This window comes from Echiichthys vipera (assembly GCF_963691815.1).
Source record: "Echiichthys vipera genome assembly, chromosome: 4".
Taxonomy (NCBI): Eukaryota; Metazoa; Chordata; class Actinopteri; order Perciformes; family Trachinidae; genus Echiichthys; species Echiichthys vipera.
The window spans coordinates 18,193,875-18,219,398 of record NC_139829.1 but is presented as its reverse complement, the minus strand read 5'-3'; the positions used below and the strand labels follow the sequence as shown (position 1 = coordinate 18,219,398).

Genomic DNA, 25,524 nt, shown 5'->3' with positions numbered 1-25,524 from the left:
CACAGAAAGGGCTTTGTCTAGTCCGAATAAAGTCAAAATCAGCCTCAACTGCTTTTATTGTTAAATGGACTGTTTCCACGCTGATGTTGAAAGACTGAACGAGCCTGTTATGCAATGTACCCAGGTGATGTGTGTCTGAGCTGAACCCATATATCTGTAGGACAGGACCATATATCCGAACTGGTAAATCTGTGGATTTGCCCTAAATGCAGGCATTAGATTGAAAATCCTTGTTTTTAAAAAAAAGGGACAAAATGTGGACCGTGTCTGTCAGCTCCAGACACAACTGACAGAGCAGGGGTGAAGGATGGCATTCCTTTATTTTGAAAGTGTTGGAAAATACAGCCACATCGATCAAAGCGGGACGGATATGAGAGGACCACTTATGAGTCTCCCTTCCGTTGGCTAAATGTGATGCTTATATGAGACACTCACATGTCGGTGATGTTCTCCATCTCCGCCTCGCTCTGCAGGACGGGGAAAGTATTGATACCCCTCTCCGGGTCCACGCAGGAGATCCTGGTGCTGCTGCAAGAACAATACGACGGGCATGCCTCCGCCGACAGCCACGGATCTCCAGAGTCCACTGACACCCCGATTACCACGACCCACCACCACCAGCACCGCCACGACCCAGACCCTCTCCCCGGCGAGAAGAGAGCCCCGCTCCCGGGTCTCCAGGCGCTCATCTCGGGTGCCAACTTCAGCTATATGGCTCGCTGATCAGCCCACAGCCCGGCCCAGGTTGGTTGGGTTCAGCCCCGGTACAGCCAATCAAGGAGAGGAGAAATAAAGCAAAATCCGAGGCTGAGGTGGATACACGCGGCGCGGTTAGAAAACCATCTGCTGTGACAACGATGACAGAAAAAAGAAAACCAGCGAGTGTGTTTCCTCCAAAATCCCCCGTCAGTCAGCCAGTCAGTCAAAATCACACTGCCACACTGACGGGTGTGTGCCAAGGGGGATCTCTCTCTCTCTCTCTCTCTCTCGCTCTCGCTCTCTCTCGCTCTCGCTCTCTCTCGCTCTCTCTCGCTCTCTCTCGCTCTCTCTCTCTCTCTCTCTCTCTCTCTCTCTCTCTCTCTCTCTCTCTCTCTCTCTCTCTCTCTCTCTCTCTCTCTCTCTCTCTCTCTCTCTCTCTCTCTCTCTCTCTCTCTCTCTCTCTCTCTCTGTCAGTTGCTCAGTTGACACGCACCGACTTGAAACTCCTCGACACAATGTTCGCTGTGTGTGGACGATTCTCGGCAGAAAGACGGGTGGTGGTGGAGGGTGGTGTATGGGAGAGCCGCGCATGGAGGAACGCTGGATGAGGGACAACAGAAGAGGAGGAGGACGGGTACCAGCATCAAATTGGATCATGTAGGCCTATAATAATGGGATGCCATTGTTGATCCCCTTTAGGGATCAGGTGTAGAGCAGAAGGGGTGTCTTGCTCAAGGGCACTGCAACAAGGCGTGTTTTCTGGTGAATCACCTCAGGGGATAAAGTTACTCTAGGAGAGAGGTCTGTGACAGGCTTCACCTTGCCTCCAGTTGTGAACAAGGTGTGAGCGTCCTTGTCTGACACAGAGAAAAGGTTTCTGGGTTGAAGATGTTATCTAATTAATCTGCTAGCTGGCATCAGATTGTGTTCGTAAATGAAATATAAGGAGCTATCAATTTACAGGCTCTAATTGTCATAATCATTCTCACCATCGTCATTATTATAATCATCATTATCATCTGGTTGTTATGCTGGGTGTTTTATAAGTAGGCCTGTGTTCAGTTAATCAGTGAAAACAAAGCTGACTGAAGGAGATCTTATTTTGAATTTAGGTAGTCATTCAAGTGCTGCATTTACAGTAATATGCTACTTGGGAATAAGAAAAAACATCCTGCTATTTCCCACTAAACACTTATCACTGTAGATACAAGGACAAAAGATGGAGGTAAAAAATCCCAGAGAGTCCAGAGAGTGAGAGACAAAGGGAGACACCAATCATCAAGTCTTTAGATGGCATGTACTGGATCAACAATCACCTTATTAAATCATTAGGCCATATTTCATAATCATGGGAGTACCAGCCAAACCAGACCTGGATCAATAAACTGTCATCTCAAAGTGGAGGCTATGCGGCTGCATGCCACTCACTCTGCTGCTGTAGATCTCCTGCTGTTGATCTATCTTTTTACACCGTGCAGACTTTGAAGAACAGAGCCCCTTCTCCTCAGTCTTTCACCTTGTGTGTGAGAGACAGGGACTGACAACAAAATGAGCAACAACAGACCCAACACCGCAGCCGCGTGGAGTCTCTTCCCTCTCCTCTATCTCCAATGCCCTGTCCCCAGCTCTAATATGACGTTTGTGCTGACGCACAGGCAGTGCTGCTGAATAGAGAAGTGCAATTATGGAGCCCTCCCTGTGTCTAAACCAATCTGGTGGATGCCTGCCTCAGAAATCGGGGCGTATGCATTCTGCACGGAACAGTGTGGGCGTACCAAACATTGTCTCGAAAACAGAATATTCCAATTACTCGCTGTTCCTTTGAAATTTGACATAGGTTGTAACCTTTGTTAAAGGTCTTTGACATTTTAAACATGCAATCAACCCCTTGAATCCTCTGTCATCCACATACAAAGCATCAGTCAGGATGTGTTGGAGCTAGAAAAGGTTTCAGTGAGTGTCATAACTGGACCAGTTTGTACAGCAAGGTCAACATCTGGCTCCTCAAAAATCACTGCATCGACACAGAATTAATGCTGGTCAAGATAATAAATTAAAAATGTGTTTATTTGGATGAGCTCTGGCTCACTGAAAATGTAGCTATATACAAAATATCCATGGGTGCCAGGTGTCCTATATGAGCCATTTATCTATATGGAGTAGCTTCAGGATTTATAACTGGATGATACCAAATAAAACCAGTCATTAATGATAGCAGGGGTATACAATATAGCGTCTAGAAATTGATACAAATAATTTTAATTTAATTCAAAGGTAGGTTTTTTTTCGGTTAATGCTCATCACAGGTTTCCAAAGCCCAAGGTGACTGTTGATCCCAAATCCCAATTTTAAAGTTACAATGGTATGAAAGCAGTGTGATTGTGATGCAACCTGCTGTTGCATCACAATCACACACATAACGTTTTTGCACAACAATCACATGTTGCATCAAAATCACCTGTTGTTGCATCACAATCAGCTTTGGTTGCATCACAATCACATGTTGTTGCATCACAATAACATGTTGCATCGAAACAACATGCTGCATCACAATAACATGTTGCATCAAAATCAACTTTTGTTGCATCATAATAACATGTTGCATCAAAATCACATGTTGCATCAAAATCACATGTTGCATCAAAATCACATGTTGCATCAAAATCAACTTTTGTTGCATCATAATAACATGTTGCATCAAAATCACATGTTGCATCAAAATCACATGTTGCATCACAATAACATGTTGCATCAAAATCACATGTTGCATCACAATAACATGTTGCATCAAAATCACATGTTGCATCACAATAACATGTTGCATCAAAATCACATGTTGCATCACAATAACATGTTGCATCTAAATCAACTTTTGTTGCATCACAACCACGTGCTGTTACATACCAATCGCTTGTTGTTGCATCAAAATCATTTGTTGCATCACAATCACCTGGTGTTGCTTCACATCACCTGGTGTTGCTTCACAATCACATGTTTTTGCTTCACAATCACATGTTGTTGCATCACAATCAAATATTGTTGCATCACAATAACATGTTGTTGCATCACAATAACATGCTGTTGCATCACAATCACCTGTTGTTACATCACAATCACCTGTTGTTGCATCACAATAACATGTTGTTGAATCACAATAACATGCTGTTGCATCACAACCACCTGTTGTTGCATCACAATCACCTGTTGTTGCATCATAATAACATGCGGTTGCATCATAATCCCATGTTGCATCACAATCACATGTTGTTGCATCTCAGTCACATGTTATTGCTTCATAATCACATGTTGTTGCATCCCAATAACATGCTGTTGCATCACAATCACCTGTTGTTACATCACAATCACATGCTGTTGCATTACAATAACCTGTTGTTACATCACAATCACATGTTATTGCTTCACAATCACATGTTGCATCATAATCACCTGTTGTTTCATCACATTTAAATGTTGTTGCATCACAATCACATGTTGTTGCATCACAGTCACATGTTGTTGCATCACAATAACATGCTGTCCCATCACAATCACCTATTGTTACATCACAATCACATGTCAAGGTCAAGTCCCCATGTCTTTCTTGCCACCTGCTGATTAAGGTGATTGGGGTTAGCCCAGAAGTTTGTGACAAGTACGGTCCAAATTCACTTGCAATGCAACATGGTGGATAGATTTATATAGATAGAGGGCTCATTCTAAGAGGGCTCATTCTAACTAATGAAAAAACAACATTTTTTTGTTTCAGTTGATTATACACTTATGAATGATCCCCCTAAATCCTACAGAGGAGTCCTTTACATTAGCATATCGTACTTTTATCTTTGGTAATTGCTTCAGGTTCACACAAGAGAAAAAGAAGAATCATTTTCAAGTCCAAACATTTATTCAATCCTTTTGTGATTTGTTCATGTTGGCTTATATCCTGTTTTACCCCAAAGCTATGAGTAACAGAGAGAGAGGGTCATGATTGGGACACTAGACAAGCTGCATAGATACAAATGTAGAAAACATCACACTCTTCCAGTGTGCAGTGTTTTTCTTCCTTTACTGTGAGGGGGTTTAGCACATTATGTGCTCCATGCTCTGTCCTTGCTTTGTTTTAACAACTTAGCTTTGGTTTGATTAATGGTTTTAACATGTGCATTGGCTACATCAAAGTGGTAGTAGATAGTAGTCTTCAGTGGGGCCCATATGTCTTTAGTGAAATGAAGTGTTTCATTTTTTTTCTATTTAAGAATGACTTAATGGCACCTTTCTGAACTGGACTGTTGCCCCAATCCCATGATAAAAAGGGTTTTGGAAATCCGTCCGACCAAATGCAAGACAGATGCCTGGCCTTTTGCATCTGAAAGGGAGTAATGTCTTATTATTATTGCTTATTTTCTTTGGAACAAGCAAGTCAAATTACAGTCATCTTTGTGGAGTGCTCTTCATCACTAAGGTTATATTTTACTGTAATTGGATGTATTATGTTGTCTGATTTCCTATACTTCGCCCATTCTTATGTTTGGAATGAGAGCTTCATTAGTGTCACCCAGTATGAATACATATTGTCATGTGGACTCACGTGAACCCTTTCTAACCTCTACACACCAGTCATGTGTATATTATGGTCCAGTTAAATTATACACTAGTGCTCTCTAGTGGCTGCTGGGAAACTTAGTTTTTTTCAAATGCTAACAAGCATCGATCAGTGCTTAAGCCACCAAAACTCTTCATATAGTCTGCTTTACCAATATGTATCTTGGGCAAACAGTTAATTTCACCTCCAAAACTCACTCAAACCACAATCTCAAAATAAGCTGCTCAACCAGAACACTGGCAACATTTCACACTCAGAAAGAATACGTCACTACAAAAAACACTACAGGGAGCATTACATAAATTATGATTGAATGGCATATTTAAAGTTGGAATTCATTTTCACATAAATCAGCATTACGTTATAGAATACGAATAACATCTTTTCACTTTACTGACTGTACTAAATTATATGCAACACGAGTGAATCACAAATGCAGCAATTTACTTCAGTATTTCTGATGCTGATTCAAAGCAGTCCCCTTTTTGTCAGTTTAGTAACAAGACTATAAACGAGACACCTGGGTATGCTGTCGGCTGATTATGATTATTATTTCATTTTATTGTAAATATTCTGATAAGATTTTTTAAATATTTCAATTTGAGTAAACAATAATAGTAGTAAACAATAATATGCAAAATCTGCTATTTTTGAAAACAGTTTAGCATTTGAAAGAACGTGCCGTGATAATATTGTGTTTTGCAGGTGGCAGAGTATGAATGGGAAGTAATAGTTCATGGACTTTGGAAAAGGTGATCATTGAATGTATTTTGCATGAAAACAATGGAAAATTATTCACAGTTTGGTCCACATAGACTTCTGTTTCACTGACTGTGTGTAGAGATTTTTAGAATGTGACTTCAGTTTTGACCAAAAGCCTGTAAGAACTGTGAGACGGCCCTTTGCACAAGCTACATCCATATAGAAGCAATACAGTGTTACCAGGGAGTAGAGCGTGTCTGTGTGAAAAAAGTTGAATCCAGGAAAGAGACAGAGTTGTAAACAATGGCACATTGTACATGCACAGACTGTTCTTTCAAGGCTGGAAGAAATTACTGAGTAAAAAAGAAGCGAGGCCATTTCATGCTGGCTGGTATTTGGTCTGATTTTGAAAGATTTGTGCCATTATATCTGTTTGCAACTGAAAAGCCCCTGCATCACTCAACCGTATACATTACCTTGGGTCTGTCTGTCAGTCTGTGCGTGTGTGCGTGTGTGTGTGTGTGTGTGGGGGGGGGGGGGGGGGTGCGTGCGTGCATGCGTGAATGTGTGTTTTAAGCTAATCCCTTAATGGCCTATAACCTGATGACAGCTAGGCAAGACATCAGTGCACCAAACAAAGACCGTAGTATTAGTATGCGCAGAAAAAAAGAAGGAAAGAAAATATTACATGTTGCATACAACACATTTGATAAAACATCCTTCACGGTATCCTAAAAGCTAACAAAGTAACAAAAAAACAACACAAGGGAGGTAAGGGAGACAGAGTTGCAGGAGGAGGGATGATGGGCGGAGAAAAGGACAGAACAGGTGTGCTTTAAAAAAGACTCTTAGTAAGTCTGGCAAGTGTTTGAAAATAGGTGACAGCAAGAGAATGGAGCTGAATGGAACAAAGAAGAGTCAAAAAAGGGGTGAAGACAACAAGGCCTTTGAGTCAGAGGTATGCTGAACTTGTTTCTCAAGCTATTTTTTAATAATATTGTTAAAAGGACTGGAAAAATTACAGAAACCTTGCAGTCAGTCGCAACAGAACACTAAGGTGCATTTAATGAAAAAAACTCAAATATATTTGCTGTTTTTTTACTGAAGCAAATTTCAGGCTACTAACTTTATACAAAGACATTGAAATGAGTGAATTGGGGAAATGAGTTACAATAAATTTAAATGCTTAAAGAGCAGCATCTCTCACCTGCACCTGTTTGCCAAACAACTTTTGTTGTAGTTTTAGTTTTAGTTGGATAAATAAGCTGTGTCAGACCTTCAATCAGACACACACCTGCACATGCAGAGACACATGCGCTCAGTGTGAGTAGAAGCTGCCCTTCAACCAGTTTGTCTTTCTAAGTAAATATGTGTCATTGTGCAAGCAACCTTGTGTAATTATATTCCTAATGTGTGTGTTCGGGTGTCTGTGTGTGTGTGACAGGTGCACGATCAGATGTACATTGATACAGACAGTGCTCCTGAAGATACAGACGATGCACACAATAGGACCGATCAACATAAAAGGTTACATTTTTGCCAAACACATTCTTCATGTCAGAATTTTTCACTTCATTCTTTATCACCAGCCTTTCTCTTTGATGTTACTTTTATGTCCTCCCTCCTTATCTCCCCCCTTATCTTTCTCCTGTTTGTGTGCCCAGCTTGCTAGAGAAGAAAATGGAGGCATTCCAGGGTTTTTTGGTAGAACACAAAGACCAGGTCCGTCTAATAATACACCTGGTTATAGCAGCAGGTAAAGTATCTTTGTTAGCATCTGTTAAAGTGTAACTCTGGACCCTAAATGGGTTGCAGGTCTCTGCCTGGATGCCCCTTACATGCTCCACGTGTTTTTAATTTAAGTCTTTTGTCTTAAATTTACAGTATAAGAGTCTCTGATTAACAAAATGTGTCCACTGTGTCCAATGTGTTCTTTAAAATGTTTTTTTTTTTTTTGTACTTTTGATTTTGCTGCACTAGGATTAAATCAAAGTATACTGGAAAATCTATTTATGGTGTTGCTTTAGGACTTCCAGTCTGCTTGAAGACTTGTGAAGGGCAGTTTAATTTATCTTTGCTAACTACCTGCACTGGTTAGAATGGACCTACATATTCTTTTCCTGTGCACGTGTGTGTGGACGGAGAAAGAGATACTTTTTTAATACTGTTTGGGGCAATTTACAGCACAATTGCTATGATTGTTAATGGAAAAAATCAAACCATGGCTTATAAGAGCATGTGGAGTTTATTTATGCTGGTGCTGTCAAGACTACAAACACAAGAGCGTCCATACACACACACACACACACACAGTCTGGCAAGTGTTTGAAAATAGGTGACAGCAAGAGAATGGAGCTGAATGGAATAAAGAAGAGTCAAAAAAGGGGTGAAGACAACAAGGTCTTTGAGTCAGAGGTATGCTGAACTTGTTTCTCAAGCTATTTTTGAATAATATTGTTAAAAGGACTGGAAAAATTACAGAAACCTTGCAGTCAGTCGCAACAGAACATTAAGGTTCATTTAATGAAAAAAACTAAAATATATTTTATATGTTTTTTTACTGAATCAGACTATTTGCTAATCTGGCAAATTTCAGGCTACTAACTTTATACACATAGTAATGTGTGGTATTGTAATACTATATTGATCCAAACATAATAACGAAAATACTGCAGACATGACTTATACAACTTGTTATGTTGCTCTCAAGTCGTCTAAAAAAGACCCTTTGTCCTTTTCAGAAATATTTTGGAGATATGTTTGATTTCCAAAGAAAATTAATAAAACATTGTAAACAGATTAATTTGTTTTAAGAGTTAAATCAGTTCAGACTGTGAAACATAAACAGCATCTGTACAGTGCCCATCGTTGTCGAATTTGACTCAATATAGCAAATTCTATCAAAACTCTTTTTTTTTCCCTTTTACCCACATATTTAAAAAAAAACGGTTTTGATTTTTGTCAATTGTCATCACAAGCCAAGGTCAATTTGGAGGCACTGACTCATACAAATAAAGTCTTTTCAGATAATTAACCCTACAACATGTCAGACCTCTTAATATACAATTGTTTTGATTACTCAACTATAGTACTGTACATTTTTTATTTAATACTAAATATGAAATTAAACCATTCTCAGGTTAATATAGTCTTCTGTTCACTAAAACTCTACATCCAATGGCTTCCAAGTTGAAAGATGAAAAACATCTAATTTGAAGGCCTTACACAATTAACAAAACTTTCAAATGAATAAAAACGTTTTGAAATGTGAAATGATCTTGTTATGTGTTCACAAGACTTAAGGCTTTGTGGATAAAATCAGACATTGTTGTATTTCTTTTACATGTAGCATTTAGAAAGTGCTATCATCATCATCATCATCGTCATCATTAGAGTAACTGTTAAGTTCGACTTGTTTTTTAAGGATGTGTTCAGTCTTTAGCTGTGAATTTGATCTCTGCATCACACAACAGTAATTAACTGTCCGTGCTGTCTTTTTAACGGAAGAAAGTCAATGCAGCAAATAAAGGAAAGCACTTGAACTGTTCTGATAAAATAAAATGACGTCAGCTCTGTGGGAAATAATTCATATAAATACTAAATTTGTTTCAGGCTTCGTTGCCATAGTGATAGCGGCGTGTGTCCTGAACTTAAACCGGGCTCTTGTGCTGCTGGTCATCTCCCTGGTAACCATATTCTTCCTAGTCTGGGATTGGATGATGGAACGCTATGGTGACCGGGTGTGGGAGGAGCTCTCTTCTATCAGAAACCTTCTCAGCAACAACTGGTTTTGGATCAGATGGTGAGGAATGTTTGCTTCCATTTTCCTGCCCTGGTGTGCAGACAGAGGCCTACTGATGATAATGATGCTGCAAAAAATAAATAAATCATCAATCAAGCCATCAGTATACTAAAGTATAATGTGCAAGACATTTCAGGCACGTTTCCCCCTGGCAATGATGAAATCTGGGGAAATGTATTGTTCATTAACGCTGAATTCAAACAGGGCAAGATAAAGGTGTGAGAAGTACTGCTGTGTGCTACAGTGCACATGAAGTAAATTAATTTCACTTGCTCAAAAACACTTACCTCAGGAGAAAGGTTAAGCAGAAACAATAAAGACTATAACATAACAGGAATATAACAAATTCAAGGGTTCCATTCCCAGGTCTTCCACATCAGCACTGTCTGCACCGTCACTACAGGTTATGTACCAGTTGGTCCCATTTAGCATAAGGAAACAAAAAAAGGGCATGAGAGATGTGCACTAGTGATGTAGGGACTGCAAGTGTTGATCAGGCGGTTTGCTTCATAGACCTTACCAGATTGGTTGCGGGAAATAATCATTAAGGAAAATATTGATTACATTGTATTAAATATGGGCAGAGCTGCTGTCCACTGCTAACATTTCCTACGAAGTATGTGACTATGTTTAATGGGTTGGTCTTTGTGATGAAACCACAAGGAATTAAGCTCGTAAGCTCCCCTCTACAAAGATTTTTATCATCTTTCAGCTCATTGTTTTTTCGACTCACACTGCCCAACACTAAACTGCAGACAAAGTTGTCCAAGCTGGTGAACATATTGAAGCATTTAGCAACTAAAGAGTCAAATGGTTCCTCTAGGAGTTGTTGGAGACCAAAGCATAGATAAAATAGAGAGTGAATGTTGGATATTTGTCAGTAGCCCAAAAAATACAACCTCAAATTAAAGCTTTGGATTTAAATTATGTTATCTCTTCCGATGTCCACTATGTGGCACCAGAGAACACACACTAACGATACACCATGTTGCTGTATATCAGATGTAGGTTACAACATAAACATTTCATGTAAATCAGACAATGTCTGTCACATAAGCTTTACTTGCTGATGTCAGTAGCTGGCGCTGTGACTCAATATGGGTGTGTAGAGGACTCTGGATTCTCATACAGAATGTGAAATCTGGGGCAGAATGGAAAATGTAAAGTCATGGTACAACAGTTTAATGTGTCATGGCAAAACATACAATTTGCCCACCTCGCCACGGCAACCCTGTTCCAGTAAAACACAGATGCTTTCCAATTTGGCATTGTGAAGTCCTTGTGACCTGTTGACCACATTTGAGTTTGATCTGTTGAATTCTCTAGGAGAAGTTATGAAAAACACCATACCCGCCTAAAATGGCAGGTAGTCACATGAATAACAGCATCATCGTTTGAGGTATTGACTATTCCTTCACAATTTAGCGTCACATTAATGGAGGATTATACCAAGAAAACTTCCAGTTGGGCGGAGCTAATGAAAGCTAATTGGAAATGTCTGAAATTATTAAAGCTATGTGGGTACCAAATTTCAGAGCAACTTTGTTTCGACTAAGGCCTTCCAGGCGTTAGGGGGCTCTATGGAGCCCACTAAACACACATTGACCAAATCTCTGTATATTTTTTGCAATGTTTAACGGTTTTTCAAGTGCGCTATATATGCGTTCAAGTACTCAAATTATTTAGGGGGCGCTATGGACAGGATGTGCCACACCCAAGTTAAATTCTAACATCAAATCAAAAACTGGTTTGAACATGCGTCCACTTTTTCATGCTTTTTTGTGCATCGTAAATGCCTCAAACATGTGTTTTTAAAATGAAAATGAATGCACAAAATCAAAGATGGTCGACTTTCTGTTGTGCTGAAAAAATTCAAAAAATGTCAAAATGTTCTTCAAGATGAGAGCAATGATCCTACCAAATCTCATGAAAATAAAAATAACTTTATCCCAACCATGGCATGGGTTTGGGGGCGCTATGGAGTCCGCTGGCCACATCCGACCCCAGTGACACAGTGAAATTTGCTATTTTCCCCTTTTCTGAACTGTATGGCAATTTCAGTGAGCCTATGTGAATCCTAAGCCCCTCAAAAATGCAATGGCGCAGTAGAAAAATAATAATTATTTTATCAAGGGCCCTAATGAGTGATAACGTTACTCCATGTCTGCTGGATGGGTAAATGGGTAACGTTTCCCAAACATGTCAACATATCAAGCTGATATATGCCAGTGTTATGTTTACAGCTTTAAATCAGCTTTAAAATGATCTAATCTAGTCTACAGCTGCGTTTGTGAGAAAGTTTTCTCATGAAAGAGAAGAAATGCTCTTTTTTTGTAATCCTGTAACAACACTTGCCTTCTTCTTGCCAATATCTTTTACAGATGCACAGACTTTCTCTCTCTTGTCTGTCACTCTCTGTCTCTGCAGGATGTTGTATGTGTTACTGCTGGTGGCTGTGGTGTGCTGGCTGGCCCTGGACACAGCCCAGCGAGGGACCAGACAGCTTGTGTCTTTCTGTGGTTTGCTGCTCCTCATCTTCTTAATGCTGCTGTTCTCCAAACACCCATTCAGAGTAAGCAATGCAGTTGCATACACATACACTTTTTTTCATGTATGTAGGAATGCCTACTGTACATGTGTGTTGCAGTGGTGTTGGCAAACTTTGCTGTGCGGGATCGGGCTACAGTTTGTCTTTGGCCTGCTGATCCTCAGGACAACATTTGGCTTAAGTGGACTGGAATGGTTCGGAAAACAAGTAGAGGTACACAAACACACACACACACACAAACACTTTTACAGTGGATTTCCTTATCTCCTTTTGTTATTTTTTTCTCGTTCTGTTATTTTGTTGTGTCCTTTCTTTTCTCCTAATCTGTCAGCATCAACATTTAATTTTGTTTTTGGCAAATGTTGGAATTTTCCAGTTAGAATAGCTCTGGGACATCCACAAAACATTCCTGCTGTGTTTGTTGTCTCGTCTGTTGCTAACAATTCAAAAATGTCCTCCATATAGAGTTTCATGTCATTCACAGATGTTGGGTCTAAGTTTGTGTTTGGTGCCAATTACAGAGACCACCCCTTCGCCTTTCAGGTATGACACAGACCACACACATAAATGAGGCGACAGTAAAATGATAACAGCGACAAGAATAAGAGCAAAGATGAGTGTGTTTACACCTTTTTTATACGGTCTATGATCTAGTCTTATGATTCCAAAATATCCAGGTTATATGTTCTGGCATGTAAATATGTCCTGTGTTCAGAAACCAGTCAGTAAAGAAAAAATCTGGATAGTGTTTGAATCATGAAGATAGTGATCTGAATAACAAGGTTTCTCACTTTCCACGTATTATATGCTGAATATAAGCAAAACCATGATGAGACTCAACATCAGGGTTCTAGTGTGCATGGAAATAACTCAGGATGTTGATGATGATGATGATGATGATGATTGTGGACTCTCTCCAGGTGATGCCTATATTGGTTTTCTTAAGCTCCGTCATCTCCATCCTCTTCCACGTTGGCTTCATGCAATGGCTCATTTGCAAGGTGATGAAGTTGGAGGAAAAAGTGCATGGAGGGAAATATTTAATGGCTAATGAATTATTTCAAACCATTTCTTTTTAAAGCAACTTTCATATAAGAATATGACACCTGACACAATGAGGACCATGATTTTTAGTTTCTAATTGTATATGTTTTCTATTGTCATTTTATTAGCCTCTCATGCTTTTATTTGGGAAGTAAAGGAGCAGCAAAGGGCCACAGGTCAGAGATGAACCCAGGCCACTGCGGCCTCTGTATATGGGGCGCCTGCTTTAACCACTGAGCTACATGTTATAATTTCTACTGTTCAGTTAATTCCCTTTGTTTTTGTTTCTTCAGATTGGATTCCTAATGCATGTTACCATGGGGACGTCTCCAGCAGAATCGATGGCTGCAGCTGGAAATATATTCTTGGGACAGGTAAACAGCAGCTCAGACAATAAAACATCAGTCCCAAATCAACTCAATCCTCGCCACTAACTCTCTTTTTCAGACAGAAACACCTCTCTTGATTCTTCCATACATCAATGGGCTAACTTGCTCTGAGATCCATGCTGTGATGACAGGAGGTTTGGCAGGCGTCTCTGGTACCATTTTGGGAGCCTATATCTCCTTTGGGGTGAGATATATATATATAAAATCTTAATTTTTTTATTAAAACTTTTATATATTTTTTATATTTATTTTTTGTTTTTCATGTTATTTTATTAATATATACTTATTTATTAAATTTATATATTAAATATTAAAAAAAAACAGCTTATGCCTTCTTATGTTTTGAATATTTCTTTCATAATATGTTTATGTAACTTTCGTTATGATATCAGATGTTATTAATTATAATTTGATTTGGTACTGCTTTAAAAATGAATAAGTATGATGGAAAAAAGTAATGGTTGTCAAGCAAAAAAAAAAAGATATAATTGATTAAATTTCCCAGAAGGATTATCGTAATTCCTTTTTTATCAATCATTTCAGCCCCAGGTTGGGAATGACTGTGATTTACTTGTAAAGTGTGACTTCTTAAACCAATTCACAACTTACTTTCTGAAGTAATTTGAATAAGAACTAGGGTGATATAAGACAAAACATCTTTAGGAACACTGTTTAAAATATAGCCTTGAAGCCTTTTTCTTTCTTATTCAGAAGCCATGGGAGGATTATTTAGTGTCCACTCTTAACAGACTCTGGCCTGACTTTGGCACTTACTTCAGAGTGTACTTATGACTTTAACAGCTCTGTCAAGAAGTGATGATTGACCACTAAATTAATGTCTTGTTCTACGTGCCTATCTTTTGAGGTTGAGGTAACACACTTGTTGACAGCATCACTGATGTCCGCTCCAGCCTCCCTGGCCGTCGCCAAGATGTTCTGGCCTGAAACAGAAACCCCCAATTTAACAGCCAGCCTCAAAATCGGCCATGGGTAGGAGAGAACAGTTTCTGTAGTAATATATAAGACAAAATGTTCAAAAAATGCTGAAGGAATTGTATTATCTACATACCAAAGTTGACATTGTGATAATCTACAGAACTGCAGCACCAACCACAATATTTCAGATGTCTCTAACACCATTATGCTGATTTTGATACGCTGCTATTCAGGAGTGTTTACCATTCAAATATCGCCTTGTGTCCCCTCAGAGAGAGTAAGAACATGTTGGAGGCGGCATCCCAAGGTGCGTCTTGTGCTGTGGGTTTAGTGGCCAACATAGTTGTGAACCTCATTGCCTTCATGGCACTGTTGGACTTTTTCGATTCGGCTCTCTCCTGGCTGGGCGGGATGTTGGACTGTCCGCAGCTCAGCTTCTCGGTGATAGTCCCAACCTGACACTCAAACACTCAACCACTCCAACTCTCCGACATATACTTACTGTAAATATATTAAAACATCAACCTACATATATGCACTCACTTTTTGCTTCTTTCTGTCTCTCCTTCAGCTCATCTGCTCTTATGTGTTCATGCCTCTCTCCTTCATGATGGGTGTTTCCTGGGAGGACAGTTTCATCGTTGCCGAAGTGATTGGCGTGAAGACGTTTATCAATGAGTTTGTTGCCTATCAGAGGTTGTCAGAGTTCATTAAGAGACGGAAAGCAGGAGGGCCAGAATATGTGGACAACATAAAGCAGTATATTTCTGTGAGTCACTCATTATATCTTGTTTTCTCACTCCTTTTATTTTTTGGTTGTATTTGTCTTTTTATTTATTTATTCTACAGTCTAGCGTGGATGAGCAGCTGAATAATTGGTACAGCTAAGAGAGAGCTTTATGTAAGGGATAAAGTTAAAAAGCTATTAAGGCTTTAAGAGTCTTTCAATGCTATCTGTTTTTGCCTTTAATATAATGACAAGTATATTTTGATACAGGAATTGAAGTCTTTTTGGATATTTTGCACATAACAATTTAGATTTATTCTGTTATTTCCCTCAGGTCCACTCCGAAACCATTGCAACCTACGCTTTGTGTGGTTTTTCCAACTTTGCTTCGCTAGGGATGTTGATTGGAGCACTGTGTGAGTACCACCACTCACAAGGCTGAGTAGCAATGCCAAACAGACAAACAGGGAAATTAAAGATCAGAAAGTTTCTGGCTGGTATCACTTGCTGCAAAATTTTGGAAGTGTAATGTACCTGATCGATTAAAACATTTAAATTCATAATTGAATTGTCCCAAATGAAAAAAACAAAAAACATCATAAAACTAAACTTCTTTTTTTCAAGAGAAGAAAAAAAGCACACAGCAATAGATACAATCTCTGACATACTGTAAAAATTAACTGGGTGAAAAATAAAATGGTTTATTTTGTCTGGCAAGAGTGTGAGTAAGTGGTGAGGAATCCATCTGTTACATTTAAGCATGTTACAGGCTGTTTCATTTACCTCACATATCATCAGCAAATTTCCAAAAACTTCATGAATGCACTCATAACAATATCAGTATAAAGTGACAGATGCCAAGAGTGAATGCATGTATTTCTGCAAATGTCAAAAGTGGTATGGCACTGACAAAGACGTTGTTTTCTCAACAAAAGCCCTCCCAGATGATTAAAGGAGCTCTACTCAAGATACTGAATAAAAAAGTCGTCTGGAATCTCCTACACGCAGCTCTCACAGACCGTTCCCCAATATGTGGAATACCATTTTTTTTTCATGGCCACATGCACGAACATGCACGTACGGCCGGACTGGCTATCAGCACAAATAACAGAGAATCATTAATCACAACACACACAGAGGGAGAGTGACTTCATTCTCTGCTCAGCACGCCTTTACTCCACTATATCCTTACTGCTGAATACAGGTTCTTTAAAGATATAAAAAGATGTAACAAAAGAGCCAAAGAAATGTAAAATGAGGGTCAGGATTCACAAGTGGGAGTTGAAAAATAACTATGAAAGAAAAATAGAAGCAAGTTTTGTTGCATGGAGTAATTTGCAGATTAGATTCTTAAGAAGTTACAAGTTGAACATTCATAAAGTGGCCTCGACATGCCAAATGAATGTCGTCCTTGATACATGCACTTTGAAATGAAATTTCTTTGTAGCACAAAATGCAGCACATTAAATCCACATGTATTGACAGTGTGAAGTGCTGATTATACAGCTATAAGCATGAGAAAATGCCAAACAAAAAGCAGCCTGTTGGTGCAAAAACAAAAAAGGGATAATCAACTGTGAAAGTTTTATCTTTTATCATTTTACCTTTTATCATAAAATTTCACCATTTTTATGCAGGAAAAAAATACATCCTTTTGTTCTTTTTTCTTTGTATATATAAAACTTGATTATATATTATACTGTGCATGCATAATTGTGTAAACCTCCTCTGACTCCGCCAGTGGGATTGATTCGCATAATTCTCATTTGGGAAGGGCCTAAAATACTGGTTGCTGATTGGATAAACCATCTGTCTATCGCCTATGGACCAAATCCACCAACCAGATCAACGAAGTGTACAATGTGCTAACAGCATAGAGGCGAAGCTCAGAAAGTAAACAACATATCGGTAAAGGATATTTACCGTTTGCGTAACGCAAATTTATGAATAAAAGGCACCAAACCAGATGCCTGGTCCATATTCCAACAGAAGAATCCAAGAGAAAGAAGTATTAGCGAGCGGCTTGCTCAATAGCTGCGCTCATCTCATCCGTGGAGGCCACCATGTTGTTTACACTGAACAGTCGCTTCTGTGTCACACTTTGACTCCAAACCAACGCTGATTAGTTTGGTTGCTTGGCTAACTTCTCCAATTTTTTTCCGCCACGTGTTACCAGACTGATCTGCAAGTAAAATACAATGGAGCTCTCGAGATCAGGATCAGGTCTCGCAAGGCTATTATTGTATAGGCTTCTGAAGAATGAATGCATTGTTTGTCTGTACATATGCACATACCTGTTGCTGTTAAAGTTTTGATTGCAGTTTGGTTGGTTTGGTTTTTAACACACAGTTGGTTTTTTTCCAGCATCCTTGGCTCCAGATAGACGCGCTGACATCTCCAGCTGTGGCCTCAGATCTCTGATTGCAGGCAGCGTCTCCTGTTTCATGACAGCTTGTATTGCAGGTGACTGTCAACACTTATTTACCTCTTACTGTATTTATAATGACCTCAGTGGAAATGTTGTTTATAACATTGATTTTGTTCTTTTTCTTTTGGTAAAGATTCAATCCAGACAGATGTTTTAAACTTTTATAAAAAATAATCTACTTTAAATAATAGTTTGTGTTGATATAGTTTTTCACAAAACAATGAAGTATCTTGTTGACATGCTTAGAATTACATTTGCTCCTTCTCCATCTTTACAAATCCAGAATCTGTAAATATGCAAATATTGTTCATCTGAACTGTTGATACTTCATTATAAAGTCCTCTCTCTGTGTATGTGCAAAAATATGAAAACACTGAATATGTGCAAAAATATGAAAACGCTGAATATGTGAAAAAATATTAAAAGCTGAATATTTAAAGAGAATATTAAAAAATCTGAATATGTGCAAAAATATGAAAAAGATGAATATTTGAAAATAATATTTAAAAACTGAATCTGTGCAACAGTATAAAAAAACTTAAAATTTGAAAAGATTATTAAGAAAGCTGCAATTGTGCAAAAGGCCAGCTCTGTGAGAACCAATCAGAGGCCAGCTCCCCCATATAGACACTCGAACCAGCGACCCTACGGTTCCCAGCAGAGTTCTGTTACGACTGACCTTTTGACCTCCTCAGGCAGCTGAGACAAATCAATGGTTGCCATGGAGATCAGTTCATATGTAGGTCACACTAAAGTGTTGGTCTCTGCACTGAAATGCATAGAAACATAGATCAAATGCTTTGAGCCACAGAATTAAAAAACTATAAGTCCTAGTGCTACAATGAGCACATTTGCAGAAGAATGCCTACATTTCAAGTAAAAGTAAAGGTAGTGAAAGCTAGAGAAGATCAGAAAGAAACTCACACCTGAACGCCAGAGTGAGGGAGAGATCAAAGGGATTCTCTTAAACACTCATTATAAACTATGATCAGGTGAGGTAAAAATATATCAAAAAACTGAATAAGAATTAAATAGTTCAAAGTCTTGCGGTTCGAGTAAAGTTAGAATGAAGTCTGTAGGTGGAAGTATGACGAGATGAGGTTCAAAGAGGGGCATGTTTAAGAGTATTTCTAGCTGATCTCCATTGCTTTGCATTATAAAAAATATATATAAAAGGCTGAATATATGAAAAGGTATGAAAGGCAGAACAAAAGTTGAAGATGAGCATTAATCAGCTGAAGGAGTTTAACATTTTGATAGTTTTTGTAGCTGAAAGTATGCAGCAGCTAGAGGCGACTGAAAAACGTACGCAAGAATAATAATAACGATAAAGATTTGGATAGCATGGGTTTGAAATGCTTAAAGCATTTCCACCAATAAAAAGAAAAATAATAAAGATCACGATAACAACAGCCTTAAAGCATTCCCACCAATAAACAAAATGGCCGAACAGGGTAACAATAGTTGGCTCAAAGCTTTCCACCAAATACATATTATTGCGTGTAAGGGAACTTTAAAGCTTTAAAGCTTTTCTGTTGTCAGACTGTTTTAGAATGTTTTACTCATTTTAATCTATTTTTACTGAATGAAATCATATGCTGTGTAGCCATAATATGAAGAAAAATAACAAATATTGGAACTCTTACTCAACATCAAAAAACTGATTAGGAGCAAAAACACAAAATCAGATCCTCCCTGGTTTTAACTGAGCTCTCTCAAGATATATTAACAGTCCTTCAAACTGACTCTCATTATCCATCCATGGATAACAATGTATTATATGTTTAATATTTCCTCATTATGTTATATACTTCTATTTTGTGTCCCCTTAGTCTGTTATTTCCCTGATGGGTTTTAAATGAGAATGCACCATTAATTCACTTGTCTCATCTCATCTTCAACCGCTTATCCGGGGTCGGGTCGCGGGAGCAGCAGCTCTAGCAGGGGACCCCAAACTTCCCTTTCCCGGGCCACATTAACCAGCTCTAACTGGGGGATCCCGAGGCGTTCCCAGGCCAGTGTGGAGATTGCACCATTCATTTTCAAATAAGATTTTATTCCCACAATCCAGAGCCCATTTACAGTATATGAATATTCACGGTTCATATTAATACCAACACAGCAATACTAGGTGCTCAGATGGTACACATTTACTTTTTAGGTCTATTTCTCACAAATGTTCATGTGGTCCTTTCTCTAACTTTACTTTTTTAACAGCTTTATTATTCATTAGTATCTCTTGTTCAGTAACATAGCATATACAATGCATTAAATTGTCTTCTTTTGATTTACAAAATATACTGACCATGCATAGCCATTGTATTATTACAGTATGACATATACTACATAAACATGTCAGATTCTAAATGTTTTTGATAAATTGTAGTCATTTTATACTATTTAATACTCTAAAGTATTCTATTATTTATTTGTTTAGATTCTAAGTGGAAATAGTGTTGTAAATAAACACATTTTTAGTTACACCATAATGTATTTAAAATAAATCACACTAATACATGATACATTTATTGTGATTTAATTTTCTATATTCTATTTTTTTAGTCCAGCTAGCTCTGTTATATCTTAATACATTCTGAAATGTCCTAGAATATCTACGTTTTTTATGATGACATTGCTCTGTGGGTTTCTAGGTATCTTGTACATCCCTGATCTTCAGTGCGCACATTTCCTGAGCACAGAGTTCATTAATACCAATGTGACCACCAGCTCACAACTGGTCACCTGCTGCACACAGCTGTATAACAGGTGTGTGTATGTCTGTAACTGTTAACACTGTTCATCACAATAATTCTCTTTTCAGGTACATAAATATGTTTTCTTATTTCTGTGGAGTTATAAATACAATGACAGACACTGTGATTCAGTGTGTATGTGTTTTATTTGCAGCGTGACGGTGTACGAGCCGTGGAACGTGACGATTGGAGAAGGATTCAGTCAGAGCAGCTTGCGACGCTGCTGCACACTCACACACCCCACACACTTCAACTGCAGCCTGGTGCTTTGAATCACTGTGAAAAAAACAGAAACCTCAATGGAAGTGAGCCCTGTTTTTTTTAGATATTGTGTCTGTAATGTTTACTGTTTGTATGAAACATTTTCAATAAAGTTGCACTGGTTTTATACAAAACAAATCAATCATCATGTCACATTATTGGCTTGATAATGTCCCCATAGACATCCAAGCCTTGTTTCTCATGTGTGTGAGTATGCATAAATGAATGAGAAATCTTGATTGTTTGTATTATTTGTTTGAATATAATTATGAACGTGCCCTCAAAGGGTTACAGCTTATTTAGCTTTGTGTTTGTGTGTGTGGACAAAAAGTGATGAATAAAAAAAATAGTTAGCCAGGAATATTTTTTATATTTTGATGCTAATACCTTTTGATCAGTTGCAAGACACTGCAATTGCTACTTTTCTCAGTAAAATTTGATTTAATCTTTAATCTAAAATCTTTTTCAAGAGAGAAAATGTCTGAGTACTTCCTCCATCACCGTTTTCTAAATATATGTACAGCTTAATTTGCCAGTAGGCTGTCTCCTGGACATGAACACATGATTCTAAACAATCATTTGGACTGATAATCTGTGTCAACTCCTTTGTCTTTTGGAGGTATTTATGTATTTGTTTCCCATCTGCCCACAGCTTTCATTTTCTCTAAAGCAGGAGTTTCTAACATACGGCCCTAAGGTCCAATCCAAAGGGTCCAATCCAGCCCACTGAATGAAAATGTCTTTGTCAAAAAGAGGAACAGTGGACAGAGTTTTACAAGAAATATAATCCAGTTCTTATTTCTTCACAGAGGTTAATGGGAAACCAGTTTGTTTGGTGTAGTCACATCACCTTTCAGTGCTCATGGAATATAATATTCAGCACTTCTATCGGACTCATTTCCTTTTCACCTCTGACGAGAATACTGTTAAGAAACGGAGACATTGCTGAAATTGCACTTATTCTGTTCATCGTTTGTTGTTCAGTAACTGTAGGAAGAAGTAGAAAAGCTGCGTCAGAATCATTTTAAAGACAAAAAGAAGAATAGCTGTCACTACATATTTGATAGACAGGATAATAATTAATACTAAGTATTGCAGCAACGAGTGAAAGTAGTGTATTGCTTGGCCACTGGATGTCACTGTTGTCCTCTTTTTCCCCATTCAGCCTACACACCAAAGGGCATGTGAGATTCATCAGGCCACCATAGACCAGTCTGACTGGTTTGACTGGGAGACTGATTGTCCAACTAACTGGCTCATAAATACTTACCGAAAAGACCAGATGGGTGTACCCTTTCAACAGCTGCATGTATGAGACGAGCATGCAGGCACAGATATGGAAAATGGCAGTCTCTTCATTAAATCCACCACAAGCTAAAGGTCAGATGACTCTATTCTCTGTAGGCAGATTTTGTTGCTAGAGACGTTTCTCAATTCCTTATATATGACTAGTAGTGTAGAAATATAACACGGTAACAATATAACTTCATGATAAAAAGATTATGTGTGTGGGACTACGATGTTTGGAAATTTGCCTTTGATATTGTTTTTTCTCACACATCTTTCTCTATGAAGCTGGACTGTGTTACTATAAAGCAATAGGCCACTGGTTCTATTAATTTCTTCAATTTGCATTTATTTCACCTGTGTTATTTATTGTTAATAAAACTGTTGTTTGCCCATATTTACTGTCACTTCTATCAAAATCTCACAAATGTCACTGATAAATGGGATTACAATTTTATAAGGAGCTATCGTATATGATGCATTTAAAATAATGATTGCATTTTGTACCTGTCCTTTAGAATGTAAATCTGAATTCTACATGTATATAAATCATAGATCTTAAATGGAACTATTTACATCAATTGTTTCTTTTCATTTTCAAATAGCCATGGTAATACAGAAAAGGAAGAGGTGCAATATATTTACATTTGAAGCTATTAAGAGGGATTAGCTGGCAAATGAATGGAATTAGTACACAAATGCAAATTTAAACGTGAAAGGGTAATTAACCAAACTCAAAAATAACAATGTACTGGAAAAACATTTTTTTAAATAATGTCTTGGGTTAACTGTGTTAGACTGAGTAAGGTTTTCACTAAAGGGCCAGGTTTCGTGCGAATTTTGACAGTGCAATGACATAAAATTTCAATGCAAAGATGCAGCAAGCAGCGCAAATTGAAATTATTTCAACCAGAGCGATGAAACTCACAAGTAACGCCAGAACAAAGTTAATTTTTGCAACCGGACTGAACGCAAGTCTGTATTTAATTACAAGTATGATCATGCACACGCTGATTGTGACATGATACCTCTGTGTTTTTATTATACTTCAATGTTGCTTTTACTGCTGTGTCACAGAAGATTATGGATTATGGAGAGTATGGAAGGAAAGATAAAGGTGGATAGATGGGGCCAAAGTAAGAAACACAGATGTGCAGAAAGAACAGCAGTGGGTGAGTATTAGGAGGCTGAGACTGGTGGATATTGGATTGTCATGAAGCACCACTCCAACAGAAGGTGAGGGGGATGAAGAAGAGGAGAGAGAGAAACTGAATGATGGAGATGAAGTTGTCATCCAGCACTCCAACGAGCACACAAAAGGAGAGGGAAAGAGGGAGGCTGCTGGGATGAAGGAAGCATATGGAGGCGGATCAAGGAATGGTAGAAAACAGATTGAAAATGGAGTTTGGAAGGACTGACAGAGGCACTTAGAAAGATGATTAGAAAAGGCAGATGATAAAAGCATGGAAAAGGGATCAAGCGGGCAGAAAGAAAGAGAAGGATAGATAGATAGATAGATAGATAGCTAGATAGATAGATAGATAGATAGATAGATAGATAGATAGATAGATAGATAGATAGATAGATAGATAGATAGATAGATAGATAGATAGATAGATAGATAGATAGATAGATAGATAGATAGATAGATAGATAGATCGATCGATAGATAGATAGATAGATAGATAGATAGATAGATAAGTAGATAGATAATCAGCTTGTTGAGAATCTTATCAACCTACAAACATTTATGTGACTGTTGTGCCTAATCACTGTTCTCCATGATATACTCTTGGCCTAACGAACTTTAATTGATGCTTTAATTGCTCATTGACACATAATTACATGGACGTGTCTCAGTGCAGAGTGAGAAATTAAACAGGAGAATCCCTGACAAATGTGTGCAGATGGATAGACGCTCTGCTACATTAATTGTGGTGAACGGTGGAGAGGCATGTTTCTCATCAGAAAATTGCCCACCAAAGGTAGTTATCATGTTAGTCACATTAACATAATTTATACAGAACATACACAGAGGTTAAACAAAGTGTTTTGATGAAATCCACTAAACTGTACTGTGTTGCAATTTGTCCTTTCCATGTCATGATATTCTCATTGGCAATAAATATGCATCTACGCTGTATTTAGATACACATTACAGCTACAACTGAAAACCTGCTTTTTAAGGGAACACTGACACTTTTAAGTTGTGTTTTTTTTAATGTCAGTTTTTATTCATGTGTATTCATATGTAGATTAAAGTATATTAGAAGCTTTTGTTTTAAATTCACACACTCTACTAAACAGATCCTTAGTAGCAAGATCATAGCGATATGTCCTTTCCAGAAATTCATGATTTACTGTACTGTACTGCATGGTCACTGCTATTGCAAACGGCCATACTATTGTTTTCCTTTAAGAATTTCTCCATCATCTCCATTTTTTGTTGATGGGCCAGTTTAATATTAAAACAAGCAGAATTCAAATTCAGAAGAAAATCCAGGCAATATGGTAATGTATAGCTATATATTTAGGGACGTGTAAAAAAAAAAGTATAATCAACAAAATGTACTTAAAGTCGTAAAAGTACCCAACACAGAGAAATTCCCCTGTGAGTGGTAGATTATTATATTATATACTAAATTAATATTACTGGTGCGTTATTGTATAATCAGCATTTTACTGTTGTAGTTGGTTGAGGTGGGGATAAGTTGAGCTAAGAACGCAACCAATGAGTAATTGTCAAAATGTAACTGCCAATTCATTTTAATCATTTAATCATCAAGGGTTTCAGTTCTACTTGAATATGCTGTTTGATAGTTAGCAGTAAGAAAGCATCATATTTTAAAAGAAAGATTATTTTTCTATGTTAAAATCTTAATTTGTAAAGTAATAGTAGCAAAAGCTGTCAAATAAATGAAGTTAAAAGTGAAATATTTTCCTCTGAATTGTAGTGGAGTATGAAGAGGCATTAAAAGAAAATGCTCAAATTAAAACTACCTCAAAATTGTGCTTGAATAAAATTACTTCTGAATGGCTAGGAATTAATTATGGACACATAACATGTTTGCTTATTTACTCATTTATCTATTTATTGGTTAGATTGGTACGGTAGATATTTGAGTTACCTTCTTTACTTTTATCTCCACTATACAAACCCGCAGCTTCCCACTTATGCTCGCTGGGCAAAACATGGTTATTTATCCTGTTGGATCTTATGCTCATGTGATTCAATGTCTCAAAATGAAAGTGTGTCAAAATAGAGTCGAAAGAGAAGATCAACACCAGTGTCATGTCTGTACGTTTATGAGGCTGGAGCCAGCAGCTGGTTAGCTTGGCTTGGCA

General features: G+C 38.0%; 2 protein-coding genes across 2 annotated transcripts in view; one reads left to right on the top strand and one right to left on the bottom strand.

Moving 5' to 3' along the window:
• ntrk2a (neurotrophic tyrosine kinase, receptor, type 2a) overlaps positions 1 to 689 on the bottom strand; it is a gene marked incomplete at both ends in the record, with an annotated part of 88,926 nt that extends 88,237 nt beyond the window's left edge. The window contains one exon of the mRNA XM_083912228.1: positions 436 to 689. Within this exon, the coding sequence (XP_083768354.1) occupies positions 436 to 689 (254 nt within the window). The remainder of the gene's footprint in view (positions 1 to 435) is intronic.
• A 6,615-nt stretch (positions 690 to 7,304) lies between these two features.
• On the top strand, positions 7,305 to 20,903 carry LOC310946321 (solute carrier family 28 member 3-like; the record flags this gene model as incomplete). The annotated part of the gene is made up of 16 exons (XM_083912763.1): positions 7,305 to 7,327; positions 7,669 to 7,760; positions 9,617 to 9,806; positions 12,234 to 12,378; positions 12,454 to 12,567; positions 12,820 to 12,897; positions 13,275 to 13,355; positions 13,692 to 13,772; positions 13,846 to 13,971; positions 14,653 to 14,777; positions 14,996 to 15,164; positions 15,295 to 15,492; positions 15,785 to 15,866; positions 17,815 to 17,913; positions 20,530 to 20,644; positions 20,786 to 20,903. 16 exons carry the CDS (start codon positions 7,305 to 7,307, stop codon positions 20,901 to 20,903), a joined length of 1,836 nt encoding a protein of 611 aa, XP_083768889.1.
• Between the last annotated feature and the right edge of the window lie 4,621 nt (positions 20,904 to 25,524).